This window comes from Typopeltis vanoorti, chromosome 22, assembly GCF_054136105.1.
Source record: "Typopeltis vanoorti isolate ZY-2024b chromosome 22, IOZ_Tvanoo_1.0, whole genome shotgun sequence".
NCBI lineage: Eukaryota > Metazoa > Arthropoda > Arachnida > Uropygi > Thelyphonidae > Typopeltis > Typopeltis vanoorti.
In genome coordinates, this window is record NC_143570.1 from 78,839,764 (window position 1) to 78,855,043 (window position 15,280).

Below are 15,280 nucleotides of genomic sequence, written 5' to 3' on the forward strand. Positions count from 1 at the left end.
AGATCCTAGCCTCATCAATTTCCTGCAATCCAGTACAATCAATATGACAGAGTTTGTAACCTTTTCATCCCAATATGTATAGCCTTACATTTTACAACATTAAATAAAGGACAGTTGTCCCTTATCCACATTGCCTTCCTCAGTTTTGCATCATCAGCAAACAACTGAATATTCTCCCTTAAAATTGAAGATCCCAAGAAATTACATTCTTGGTTTAATCCTTTATCCAAGTGTGATCAAATAAAAATTTGTGCGTAAAGTAACATCATGACTGGGCTACTTGTATATAGAGGCTAATGATTTCACATTAATTGCCTTAGTATCTTATAATGCAACACATATCCTCATGGATATGTATAATACTATACAGGTTTCGCCCTTTGAGGTCTCATTGAGACTCCTGCTGATGAGACCTCAATAAAGGTTGAAACAGGTCTTGGTAGTGGCCCTGAAGCACTCCACTAATTATCCTCATGCTCCCGGATTCCACTCTACCATATAATACTTTCTGGTGTCTCTGTCAGTCACCCTCTCATCCATGCCACCAGCTTCATATCAATTCCCATTTGCTCCAACTTTTGTCATAGTTTTCCATACAGTATTCTCTCAAATACCTTTGTAAAGTCCACCAGTATTATGGTGGTGTAGCCATTTCCCTTATCTAATTCTGCTGTCACTTTATTATAAAAGGTGGATAAATTACTAAAGGCAGGATCTACCTTTTACAAAAATATGCTGCCCATCAGAATTATGCCTTTATGCCTATCCACTGACAGCTGGATTTTTTACCTTTAACCACCACTCCTGAGATATTAATTAGTTTGCACTTTGCTGTCGTATAGCCACCTTTACGTAACGGACTTATGTTATTTCTACTCCCTTGGAACCTTGCCAAAGCTGAGACTTAGATTGAACAAATGAAAGATGCCAAGAAGTCATATTTCTTGTTTAATCATTTCTAGATTGAACAACTTCATTAGAGGCAGTGTCAATTCTCTTGCAGATTCAGGTAGCACATGGGCTTACATGCCAGTCTCATTGCTTATTCACACTGATATTTTTCAATATGCTGAGCACCTTCTGTTCATCTACCTCAAATTCTGACATCAGATTGTCACATCAGCAAACTGCAAAATCTCAACCTGGATGATACACCTTTGCAAAAGTGGTCACTGTGCAACTCAACTGTTTTTTTTTTTGTTTTTTTTGCTTTCTGTCACTTTTCAACCATCACCATTAATTAAAGTCATCCTTCCACTTACTTGAAACATTACAAAAAAATTATTTTGGAACTTTTGCCCTGCTTAACTAATTTGCTCTTATAATCTGATTTGACCTTTCTTACTATTGCAGTCACCCTTCTTGTTTGCACTCTGTACTGCTCGTGAGTATGCTGATCGCCTTTTTCTTTATATTCCCTCCACAATGTTTTTTTTTTGCAGCCCTTGCTTTATATCTCTACTCATCGACTTAACTCCCATCCTGCAGGATATCTCATTTTGCACATGGTTAGCCAAGTGGCTATGTGTTTTGCAACCATATGCCTGGGAAAAAAGTGTCCCGAGTTCAATTCCCGTCACTGATGTTTGGATCTTTCTCAGACATAGCCAAGCTGAGGATCTTTCTCAGACATAGCCAAGCTGAGGATCTTTCTCAGACATAGCCAAGTTAGCCGGTCTTGGGTGTGGAAGGCAGGGTTTTTCTTCCCAGTTTATCTGGGAGTTTTCATCCCGCAAGCAAGTAAACCGGTCTTGAGAACTCAACACTTCTACAGACAGAGGATATACCAGGAAGCATAGGGCTAACCACCTTATCCTTGTGTATGGTTGCAGTTAAATGAATAGAAAACCCTCACTACTGCAAGGAAAACGAGGGAAAAAGGAAGAAGAAGGTAAAAACTTTGTCACTTAAATGAAATCTTCCTAATAAACTAAATATGTATATTCTGTACTTCAAAATCAAAAATAACCTGTAAACTTCAGTGGTCGGCCAACTTGGTTACCTCCAATTACAAAGAAGAAACAAACAGTAGTAATAAGATTAGTCAACATTTGGTTAGCATGAAAGGAGAGGAAAAGAGACAGACACAGCTGGTATCAATGCCAGTTTCCTGATTGGAAACTGGCATTGATATGTTTGCAAAGCACACTGGTTGTGAAGCACATAGCCACTCAGCTAACCATGTGCAAAGTGAAATATCCTGCAGAAGGGGAGTTAAGTCGATGAGTAGAGATATAGAGCAAGGGCTGCAAAAAACCAAAAAAAAAAAAAAAACATTGAGACCCACTGATGTACAACTAACATTTTGATGTTATTCTCTTAGAACTGTAAATTAAAGAAATATTGGAGTATTTCTTTAATACTCCATATTGTCCAGGAAGCATAAGGAAAAGTTAGGATCTTTTTTGGGTAACAGCTCTCATTTTGTTTGTAAGGCTCTTTACCTATAAGATAAAAACTTCTAAATTTCATTTAAATTTCTGAACCTAAATTTGTACTTACTGCACATATTTACATTATGAAGTTCATTATGAAGATCCAGTAAGTGACATTATTTTAATAACCTTTAAATATATATATTAATTCTAGATTTTTATAATTTCATGCTCTTCTAGTTATGTCTTACATTATGGTTCGTATTTGTACTTTTTCATGTTTCTTTATGTATGGCTCCTGCCAATTCTTTGTGTCCTGTTCCCAATGTATGATTTCTTGCTATTTCTTTTGTTCTGTTACCCAAGATTTTCTTTTGTCTTATTTTCCAAGATTTGGTATGTTTTAATTTCACATGCGTTTTCTGTTTTATTTACATAATTTTCTTTTGTTATATTTTCTGGACATTTACTTTGTATCCCAATTGTGCTGTCATTTGTTATGAAAGTCATTCTGCTATAGTGAAGGTTTATAGCTTTTACTGTTGGTAATAGTGAGCGTAAAACAGCATTGGTTCTATGCAGGGCCAGTGTTACCATTTAGGCAAACTAGGCAACCGCCTAGGGCACAAAACTTTCAAAATTTTGCAAAATTGAATGCAAGAAAAATTGAAATTTGATTTTCATGTATATTACTTTGTATATTATTAATAAAGCATGCTAAAATAATTTTTATTTTTTATATTTAAAATTTCATTTTAAAAAATATCCAACTTGTGAAATAAGGGGCGTACTTGTAAACTTCCTGGCACCGACAGTGGTTCTATGGGATGTAGGCCAGGACTTCTACATAGTATATGACCTCATTTTGTTATAATGATGTTGGCTATATGGTAGGTCTACTGTATATGCACTTAGTGAACACCACTACAATGACTTGCTGGCCTTGACATGTTTAAATGTCAATAATTACAGGGATGCAAAATGCTCCTTGAAATAACATTTGGATACTAATGAAATAACATAGGCACAAAGCATAAATTAATTGATATATATCATCCATGTGTTTTTTGGGGTGGTTAAGGACTACTTGACAATAAGAGAATATGGATTAATCAAATTCAAGAAGTAAAAAAGTAACAGAATGAGTTAAAAGCATATCATGATTAGAAACCTAAAAATAAAATCTAAAGCACATTAAATAATAGCAGATACATTCCAGAATGTATGAAATTATCTTATCTCACAGAAATAAAAAATAATGAAATGACAATCTTACTTCAGTAGATCCTGTGAAAGATATTTTATCTACATCAGGATGCTCAGAAATAGCAGCACCAGCAGTAGGTCCATATCCAGGTACAACATTGACTACACCAGGAGGAAATCCTGCTTCTTTAATCAAACTGGCACAGTAAAGAGATGTTAAAGGGGTTTGTTCTGCAGGTTTCAATACCACAGTATTTCCTGTAGCTAAAGCTGGACCAACCTTATTTGTAAACATCATAACTGGAAAGTTCCACTATTAAAAAAATCAGCATATATAGAAATTTTCATTAGAAGCTATATTTCTGTTCTTATATGCACATTATTCTCATTTTAAAAAACTTAAAAAAATAAATAAAGCTATTGCATTAAATTCATTTACCAAGTTTTTGCACTAAGTTTTAATACAATTAATTGACCAATTTCTGTTGAGGGATATAATTCCTCAACAGAAAGTTAACAGTAATTATTATTAAATTTATTATTATTATTAAACAAGACCTCATGGAGTCAAAGACTCATCTAGGAGGTCCTTTTATCTCACACACATCTCATCATACCGGGTCTTAAACACATTCAAACTCCTTGCAGACACCACACTCTCAGGCAAGGCATTCCAATCATTCACAACTCTGCACGAAAAAAACCTGCCTCTCACTCCCCTACTCACACCCTCTTTATACAGTTTCCAGGTATGACCTCTGGTTCTCCCCTGATCTCCCACTATTCTCTGTAGAACTTCTCCACCATTGATCCTATAACAACCCCTTACCAACTTGTAGGTCTCTATCATATCTCCCCTCTTCCTTCTCTCCACTAGACTCTGCAAATTACATCTTTTCAATCTTTCCTCATACTCGACATTCCAGAGGTCAGAAACTACCTTAGTCAGTCGCCTTTGGACCCTTTCCAACATCTCTTCATCCTTCTGAAAACCAGGTGACCAAATCTGGGCACAATAGTCCATGTGTGGCCTAATCAAAGCCTTATACAATGGAACAAGAATCTCCCTACTTCTACACGTCAGTGTCCTCCTCATCATTCCCAGAAGTCTTTGTGTTGTCTTCACAATTTTGGCGATGTGTCCCCTAAATTTTAGATCCTTATCCACTATCACTCCCAGATCTCTTATTTCCTCTACTTCCAACAATATATTCTCACCAAGCATAAATTCTGCATCCCATCTTTGTTTTCCAAATTTTAAAACCTTACATTTTGCAACATTGAACTCACATCCCCATTTGCTTGCCCAATCACTCAATTTATAATGAATGTAATCAATGGAAGAAGTGGGTAACATGAGTAGAGAATGAGAGAATAAGTGTGCAAGACAAACAGGGAAATGGGGAGACTCAGGGTACGCAGGGGAACACAGCGTGAGAAAGGTTTATGCTCAATTAATGTATGTCTACACAAGAAGAGCATGAGATAGCCTGGGATATAGGGAGGGCAGCTGGATTTAAAGAAAGTTCTGGGATAGGTAAAGAGAAAAAGAAATGGCTAGAGGAAGGTGCAAAGTCACATTTAATAAATGGTATCTGTGAAACATGTTATAAATCCAGGAATGAGCTGTTATGTTTGTATACAAATGCTAGAAATGTTTGTATTAGAAACAAGGGAAATGAAATAACTAATAAGTAGACATGGTTGGATAAGGATGACATCCTGACAAGAACAGAGATGGAAGGGTATAATGTTTTTTGTGGAGATAGAAAGGGATAAAAAGGAGGTGGAGTGTTATTGATGATAGAAGAAAGAGTTATGTCCATATACAATAAAGATGTAAAGGGAAAATAGCAGCAGTGGTTTTGAGATAGTATAGTGTGAGATAGAGGTGAATGCAATTAAATAGTCAGATGATGCTACAGTCCTGGTAATGGGGAAGGTAGTGACCATGAAATGTATAAGAGGCAAGTTAGCAGATGGGGATGGATATAGGGTTGGTGAGATGGATAGGAGGGTGGTTGATGAAGAGATACCAGAGAGTGGTTTATTCAGGAGTGGAGTCCAAAAGATGGCTTGTGATTAGTGGTGTGCCGCAGGATTCTGTTCTTGGACCACTACTTTTCAATTTGTTATTAACGATATAGGAAAGGATCTGAGAGGAAGTGTTCACTTGTTTGCTGATGAAGCAAAGTTTGAGTAGAGGAATTGTGAGTGCACAGGATGTCAAAATTTTGCAGGGTGATCTGGATAGTTTGGAGGACTGGGCTAAGGAAAATGGATGTCAATTTAATGTGCCAAAGTGTACGGTTATGCATTTTGGAGTGAAAAGATTAGCAGCAGTATATCAGATTGGTGGAACCATACTCCAGGAGATTGATGAGGGCCAGGGATTTGGGAGTGTTGGTGGATAGAGAGTTAATGTTTAGGGAGCACATTGTGAAAGTGGATAAAACAGCTCATCAAAGGACTTGGTTACTGAAAAATACTTTAACGAGCAGAGACAAACAAGTTATTGTTCCTCTATATCGAGCCCTGATAAGACCCCATCTGGACTACTGTGCCCAGGTATTTCTTCTTGATGGGGAGGAGGTGGAGAGGATCCAGAAACGAGTGACCAAGATGGTGGCAGGTCTGTGGAATAAACCTTATGAGAACAGATTGAAGATTTGTGGGTTGCAAAAATTGGTTGATAGACGGAAAAGGGGTGATATGATTGAGACATTCAAATTACTGAAGGGTTTTTCTATAAGATTAATCCAGAAGATATTTTTGAGAATATGGCTGGTGGTGGGAGGACTAGGGGCTATACATGGAAGCTGGGCAAAAATGTGGTTAACAGAGGTGTTAGAGCTAGGTTCTTTACTTGGAGAGTGGTAAATGGGTGGAATAAGCTGCAAGAGTCTGTTGTGGATGCTATTACCATGAATGAGTTTAAGGCGAGGTATGATAGATACTGTGTGAAAGACGAATAGTTGTTCTTGACATGATGTTAGGGCCTCCCTCGATGAGTCTGTCGACTCCTTGGAGTTGCCTGTAATAATAATAATAATAATAATAATTAGCCAAGCAAATAGGAAATGGATGGTCATTATGGGGCAATATAGACTGAGATGACAAGATAGTGATTGGAAGTAAAGAAAATGAATTTCTAGTTTTTTTGGGAGATAACTACCTCAGATCTCCCTCCAGTTGTGGTGGAAGATTTGACATGAAGTGATTACCTGGGTGGTTTCTGGCCATGCGAGAACTTCTCTGAGAAAAGGGTATATGTGGAACTACACTGGTGATTATGAGAAGCTCAGGAGATAGTGTGCAGCTGTAGCATGGAATGAAAAGTTGGGTAGAAAGGAGATCAATGTTGCTTAAGTGCTATTTAAAGAGCTATCTAGTGGAAGAAATGTCTAAATGTATTCCAAGGTTCAGAAGGTTAAATATGGTAGGAGTGAAATAGATGAATTATGCACTCAATGCAGAGAAAGAAGGCATTATGGAGGCAACATACAATGAGTGGTAATAATCAATTCCATGAGGAGTACAAACAACAGGCAAGGAGGTTGACTTGGTTGGTAAGGGTAGCAAAAGAGCAGTATGAGCAGCAATTAGCTAATGAGCCCAAATAAAAAACTACTAGGGAGATCTTTTGTTATTTAGCCATGTAACCAACAAAAAAAAGAATGATTATGGAGGATGCCAATGATTGGGGAAAATGGTATAAGGACAACTTGCTGCAGAGGATATTATTATTGCATAGGCACCTTCATAGAGTCCTAAGATTCATTATGGGAGACCCAAACTAGCAACAAAATATCTATTGTACCTTTCCATGAAACCCTAAACAGGCAAAGCACTTACAACTGACTCAGGGAATCCATTCCACTAAACAAGAAAAAAATTTAGTCCTCATGCCCTTGACCATACTCTTATTCAATTCCAAGGATGACCTCTTGTTCTGCTCTCTTTAGTAAATAGTTGAAACATTTACCCTATATCAATCCTATAAAATCTTCTAAGTAACTTAAATGTTTCTATCATATCCCCCTGTCTTGTCTATCAACTAACTTTTGCAGTTCACAAACCCTCAATCTATCCTCAGAGGAACACATTTTTTTTGGCCGCTAGAGGGCCAGACGGTTGGTCGTGTTTTCGGGGAGTTCCCGAAAGTTAAGTATAATTTTGAATGAAAATTAGAATATAGGTTAAAATCATAACGTAATATTGTCTAATTTTGGTATAAATTCCGTTATTTAATTTAGTATTTAACGATACGTTTCATAGATTTGAATATGGCGCCAATGCGACGTAAGATAATGGCATCCAAAAATACGACGCCATTGTTCAAAAACTATATAATGTGAGAGAATTTTTTATCATTCAAAGTGGTTTGAATGATAAAAAAAATGAGAAATTATTTGTAGGAAGTGAGATCGCTAGGTTGCGCGCAGTGATACAAAATGCGCAGCGGCAATTAGAGCACCTGCAAAACTCTTTCCAGAGTGATTCGGCTAACGTAAATAACCAGCGTAAGAGTGGGCGAGATTCTGAAAGGAAGGAAAGAGTGTTGTATGGTGACTCGTTATTAAGAGGAGTGATAGAAGGAGTGTAACTAAATCGTACTTACAGGGGGGTGCGAAATTTAAGGATGTAAGTGAAAGTATTAGATGCAAAAACAGAGGATGAAAGAATTAATAATTATGGCGGGTACGAATGAATTGAAAGGTGATAAATTTTTTATGAGAGAGGACTTTAAAGTATTGTTAAAGATAGCAAAAGAAAAGAGTGACAGAGTTAGAATGGTCAGTCTGTTGCCGCAGTATGACAGAGAGGAGTTGAGAAGGGGGGCCATAATCGCAAATGACATGCGCAGGTTATGCAAACGGTGTGGTGTGGAATTCGTGGACGTGTGGAATGAGTTTGATGGGCGAAAGGACTTATACAAGATGGATGGTCTGCATTTGAATGGACTTGGTGTGCGAAGACTGGAAAAAGTGTTGCTGAATGAAGTGAAAATGGATGTGCAGAACCAGGGAAACTAGAACTACCAAGGATGGGGGGGGGGAGTGGATATGCAGACATCAGTGAGACAGTTGAGTGTAAAAATGTATATAATGTACCGGAGCCAGCACTAAGGACAAAAAATGGGAATGGGACATTTAGAATAACGCATCAAGATAGGGATGGAACAAAGGGATCACTGCATTTCATGTATACTAATGCCAGGAGTATTAGGAACAAGAAGGAAGAATTTTTGGCCTTGATTGGCTCTTCCTGGCCACAGGTTATTGGCATTAGTGAAACATGGCTGACGAAAGATGATATAGTTAGTGGGATAGAATGTGTAGGTTATAGTGTGTTTAGGAGGGACAGAGAGAATAAAATGGGGGGGAGGGGTGTTATTGATGATAGCTGATGAACTGCAACCAAGGAAAATTGAAGTTGTATTGCAGGATAGTGAAAGGAGCTCATTTGAGGCTATTTGGTGTGAGATTGAGACTGGCAGAATAAAATATACAGTTGGGTGCTGCTATAGACCAGGTGATGGAATAGATGGTGGAGATAGTATGCATAAACAAATTGATGAAATGAGTGGAAGGTGAGTAATTATTATGGGGAATTTTAATTATGGTAACATTGATTGGAAGGAGGAGAGGACACATGTGAGGAAGGAAATGGATTTTATTCAATTATTAAGGGATAACTATCTGAGACAGCATGTAATTGAAAATACTAGGGGTGTGAGAGTGCTTGACCTGGTAATAGCATCTCACAATTTGATTGTAATGAATATGACCATGTTGCCACCTATTGGTGAGAGTGATCATAAGGTCTTGACCTGGGAGGTGGCTAAAGGTGTGGAATTTTTGATTAAGACAGGGTATATGTGGGAATTACCGTGCTGGCAAGTATGACAAGCTTAGGAGATTGCTTGGATCAGTGCCATGGCATGTACAGCTGCACAGGCTGGACGTCGATAGAGCATGGGAAGTGGTCAAGGAGCATTTACAGGAGGTTATGGCTGATTGTATACCTAGGGTCCGAATAGTAAAACAAGTAGGGGATAAATGGATGAATAACACCATTAAGCTTGAGCTGCAAAAAAAGAAACAACTGTGGAGGGAATTTAAAGAAAGGGGTGACCTGCAGGCACATGAACGGTATAAAGCGCAGGCCAGAAGGGTAACGAGTGTGGTAAAAACAGCAAAAGCCGATTATGAAAGGAAACTAGCTATGCAAGCAAAAGAGAATCCCAAACAGTTCTTTCAATATGCTGCAAGCAAGGAAAAAACGGTACATGGCTAAATGATTTTAAGGAATGACGATGGTAAGGAGGTCACTGAACTAGTCGATATAGTGGAGTTACCGAGCACACACTTTGCAAAAGTATATCATCCAGGTGGAGACACTGAAAAAATGAAGGAGCCATTAGTTTATACGAGAATTGTGATGAATGAAGTGGAGGTGAATAGTCTATTACAGAACCTTAATGTGAATACATCTGTGGGATTGGATGGTATACTGGCATGGGTCTTGCGTGAAGCGGCTAAGGAATTATCAGTGCCCTTCACCATGTTGTTTAATCAGAGTCTTGGGTCTGGTTTAGTCCCGAAGGCATGGAAAGAGGGGAAAATAGTTTCACCGCATAAAGGAGGATCCAAGACTATGGTTGCAAATTACCGACTGATCAGCATATCAGGAGTTGTTGTCAAGGTCTTGGAGAAAGTAGTCAAGAGAAAAATACAGGAATGGATTGATGAAAATGAGATACTGTACAGGGGACAGCATGGCTTTGTAAAGAGTAGATCATGCCTGAGTAACTTGCTCAACTTTTATAACAAGGTGACGGCTGAACTGGATAAGGGAAATGGGTTTACAGTGATACTGCTGGACCTGGCAAAGGCGTTTGACAGGATACCACATGGAATTCTAATCCGTAAACTACAACATATGGGAATGGATATAGGGTTGGTGAGATGGATAGGTGGGTGGTTGATGGAGAGATATCAAAGAGTGGTTTATTCAGGAGTGGAGTCCAAAAGACGGCCTGTGACTAGTGGTGTGCCGCAGGGTTCTGTTCTTGTACTACTGCTGTTTAATCTGTTCATTAACGATATAGGGAAAGATCTAAGTGGAACAGTTCATTTGTTCACTGATGATGCAAAGTTGGGGAGGGCGATGGTGAATGCAGAAGATGTCAAAGTCTTGCAGGATGACTTAGATAGATTGGAGTTCTGGGCTAAGGAGAATGGATGTCAATTTAATGTGACAAAATGTAAGGTTATGCATTTTGGAGTGAAAAGATTAGCAGCAGTATACCACATTGGTGGAACTGTACTCCAGGAGATTGATGAGGCCAGGGACTTGGGAGTGTTGGTGGATAGGAAGATGAAGTTTAGGGGGCACATTGCAAAAGTAGCTAAATCTGCTCATCAACTCACTTGGTTGTTGAAAAATACCTTAACGAGCAGAGACAAGCAAGTTATTGTACCTCTGTACCGATCCTTAATAAGACCTCATCTTGACTACTGTGCCCAGATTTAGTCACCTCGGTTCCTTCTTGATGGGGAGGAGGTGGAGAGGATCCAGAGTCGAGTGACTAAGATGATAGCAGGTCTATGGAATGAACCATATGAGAACAGGTTGAAGATTTGTGGGTTGCAGAAACTGGTTGATAGGCGGAAAAGGGGAGATATGATTGAGACATTCAAATTGCTAAAAGGATTCTATAAGATTAATTCAGAGGATATTTTTGAGATCAGGACTGGTGGTGGGAGAACTAGGGGACATATATAGAAGCTGGGCAAGAGTGTGGTTAGCAGTGGTGTTAGAGCTGGGTTCTTTACTTTTAGAGTGGTAAATGAGTGGAATAAGCTGCCAGAGTCTGTTGTGGGTGCTATGACAGTGAGCGAGTTCAAGGCAAGGTATGATAGATACTGTGAGAATGTCGTATAGTTGTGTGAACATGATGTTTAGGGCCTCCCTCGATGAGTCTAAGGATTCCCTGGAGTAGCCCGAAAATAATAATAGTAATAATTTTGGTTAGCGGTATGTGGAATGTGTCCCTCTCCACTGTTTCCTCATTATTATTATTATTATTATTATTATTATTATTATTATTATTATTATTATTATTCAGGCCTCCAAGGAGTCAAAAGACTCATCGAGGGAGGTCCTTCCTAAGACATAAAGTCTGTCAAGACTCATCGAGGGGAGGTCCCCCCTGAGAAACACAAAGTCTATCATACCACTCTTTAAACTCATTGACCGTTCTCGCTCCCACCACTCCATCAGGCAATGCATTCCACGGTTCAACCACCCTCCACGCAAAGAAACCACTCCTTTCCCTCTTGCTCACAGTTTCCTTTCGGAACTTCCAGGGATGGCCTCTTGTCATCACTCCTTCCCGCTGTTCAACCAAGCGAAAGAACTCCCCATGTGTCAACCCTGTAACCACCTCTCAACAGTTTAAAAGTCTCAATCATATCACCTCTCCTTCTTCTATCCACCAAACTCTGCAGTCCACATTCTCTCAGCCGATCCTCATAACTATCCTTGTACAGTCCTGAAACCATCTTTGTCATCCGTCTTTGTATCCTTTCCACAGTTAATTTATCCCCTTCAAATCCTGGGGACCAAATCTGAGAACAATAGTCCAAGTGTGGTCTGATCAGAGACTTATACAACGGAATGATAACCCTCTTATATCTTCAGGTCAGTGTCCTTCTCATAATAGCAGCAATCCTCTGTGTTACCTTCACCACCTTTGCAATATGTCCCCTAAACTTCAGGTTTCTATCAATCATCAACCCCAGATCCCTTGTCCCCCTTACTTCCTCTAGTATAACTCCTCCCATAGAGTATGCAGCATCCCATTGATGTTTCCTAAACCTAAAGACCTTACATTTTGCTGCATTAAACTGACACCCCCATTCATTTGCCCATCTATCTAGCTTATTTAAATCCTCTTGCAGGGCTACCACATCTGCACTATTACTAATAATCCTTCCCAGCTTCACATCATCTGCAAACAACTGAATATTCCCTTGCCATCCACTGGCAATGTCATTGATATAAAGGTTAAACAATATAGGTCCTAGTACTGAGCCCTGTGGGACCCCACTTGTAACCCTCTGTCTCCTTGAAACTGCTCTACCATACACAACTCTCTGATACCTATCAGACAGCCAATCCTGAATCCAGTTGACCAATCTGACATCCAGACCCATGTGCTGCAACTTAAATATCAGCTTATCATGTGGCACCCTGTCAAATGCCTTCGCCAAGTTTAAGAAAATTGCAGTATATGCCTTTCCCTCATCTAATGTTCTTGTAACTTTATTATAAAAGGCTAGCATATTGCTAAAACAAGAGCGTCCTTTCACAAATCCATGTTGATTCTCACAGATAACATTACCCTCATCTGCCCAATGCTGTATACGGTCCCTCACTACTTTCTCCAAGATCTTAACAACTACTGATGACACACAGACTGGCCTATAATTAGACACTTCCAGTCTGTTACCACCCTTATGCAATGGCACTATCTTACCTTCCTTCCATTCCCTGGACACCTTTGCCAAATCCAGACTTTCATTGAAAAGCCACGTTAAAGGCACTGTCAATTCCCTAGCACATTCTCTCAAAACTTGGTGAAATACCATCCAGTCCCACAGCTTTACTGAAATCCAGAGTACTCAGTATCTGAAACACACTCTCCTCCTGTACCTCCAGACCTCGAACCAGTCCTATCCCTCTAGGATTAAAACTGACTCCTCTAGGATGAAATACTCCAATAAAGTGTTCATTGAACAATTCCACTATGTCCTCTGCATCAGTCACTCTATTCCCATTTTTATCCAACAATATCATTCTTCCACAGTCATTTCTCCTCCTATTGGCCACATAGCTAAAAAATTCCCTAGGATTTTCTTTGGATCTTAGGGCCAATCTCCTCTCATATTCCAGTTTCGCTTTCCTTACCACACTAGTCACTCTTCTGGCCTGTGTCTTATATTCTTCATGCATCTTCTTCTCACCTGTCTCCTTATATCTCTTCCATAGCCTATTTTTCGCATGCAATTCCTGTTTAATATTGTTTGTCATCCACTTTACTCCAAATTGCATCCTCTTCTTCACTCGTGGTATACAACTTACCATTGCTGATAACAAATATTCTTTCAAAATTTCCCATGCACTAGTGATATCCCGGCCTTCCAATTCCTGCCTCCGTGAAATTTCCCGAAGTTGACGTGTAAGACTATTATAATCACCTGCCTTATAATTCCACATAAGTTCTCGTCTCTTTGATACTCCTGCATGTCTATTCATTTTTCAAGTCAACACCATATGGTCACTCCCTCCAACTGGTGGGAGAGACGTCAACTCATTTATTATCAACTCTTCTGATGCTATAACCAAATCCAAAACTTTTGAACCTCTTGCTCCCTCTGTTACATGTTGCCTAAGACATTTGTCTCTCAAGAATTCTAGAAATTCCATTCCCCTATTGTTACATGCATCTTCCTCTCTCCAATTTATACTACTGAAGTTAAAATCTCCCATAACAATCATTCTTCTTGCACTTGCCAAACTTAGCTGTCTAAACATCTCCTGGTCCCCATCCTCTGTGCTCCTGGGTCTAGCAACACCCCACTAAATATCCTGTCTTGCCTACCTCTACCTCACACCATACGCTCTCAAAATCATTTGTCTCACTTCCTTCCAAATTCGCCACTCTTAGAGGACATAGGTCATCACTTATCATAAGCAGTACCCAACCACCACGCTTTCCCCTCCTATCCTGATGAAAAATGCTATACCCAGCGACTTCTATTCCTGTTGTTATATCCCCTTCTGTCAACCACATCTCAGTGATCACAATAATTTTTGGCCAGGCTGATGCTATCTGCGCCACCAATTCCTCTCCCTTATTCTGGATACTCCTGGTATTAGTATAAAAGAAAACACAGGAGACCAGATGTGATCATATCAGTGCTTTAAAAAGAGGAATGATAACTCCCTTATCTCTGTTTGTTAGTGTATTCTTCAATAATCAAGTAAGAATCTGCATGCTACTCTGGGTACTTAAGCAATGTGCCCTCTAAACTTCAACTATCTATCCATAATTACCCCAAATCCCTGACTTGATCAATTTCCTGGAGTATACAGTCTCCTTAAGTACATAGTTTGTAATCTTTTTATCCCAAAATGCATAACTTTATACTTTTCCACATTAAATGTTTAACTTGTATATTAATGATATAGGTGAAGATTTGGCTGGAGATATTCAGTTGTTTCCAGATGATGCAAAGTTGGGACGAATCATGAAGTGTAGTGAAGATGTTGTGGCCTTACAGGAAGACTTGAATTGATTGAGTGATTGGGCATGGAAATGGGGATGTGAGTTCAATGTTGCAGAATGTAAGGTTTTAAAATTTGGAAAACAAAGATGGGATGCAGAATTTATGCTTGTTGAAAATATATTGTTGGAGTTAGAAGAAATAAGAGATCTGGGGATGATAGTGGATAATGATCTAAAATTTAGGGGACACATCGCCAAAATTGTGAAGACAACACAAAGGCTTCTGGGAATGATGCGGAGGACACTGATGTGTAGAAGTAGGGAGATTCTTATGCCGTTGTATAAGGCATTGATTAGGCCAGTCATGGACTATTGTGCCCAGATTTGGTCACCGGGTTTT

General features: G+C 39.1%; 1 protein-coding gene across 1 annotated transcript in view; it reads right to left on the minus strand.

Annotated features, from left to right (window-relative positions):
• Positions 1-15,280, minus strand: part of LOC150094508 (aldehyde dehydrogenase 1A1-like) — a 164,900-nt gene that overhangs the window by 46,450 nt on the left and 103,170 nt on the right. Inside the window, exon 6 of the mRNA XM_090411990.1 lies at positions 3,652-3,894. Coding sequence (XP_090268116.1) covers positions 3,652-3,894 — 243 coding nt within the window. The remainder of the gene's footprint in view (positions 1-3,651; positions 3,895-15,280) is intronic.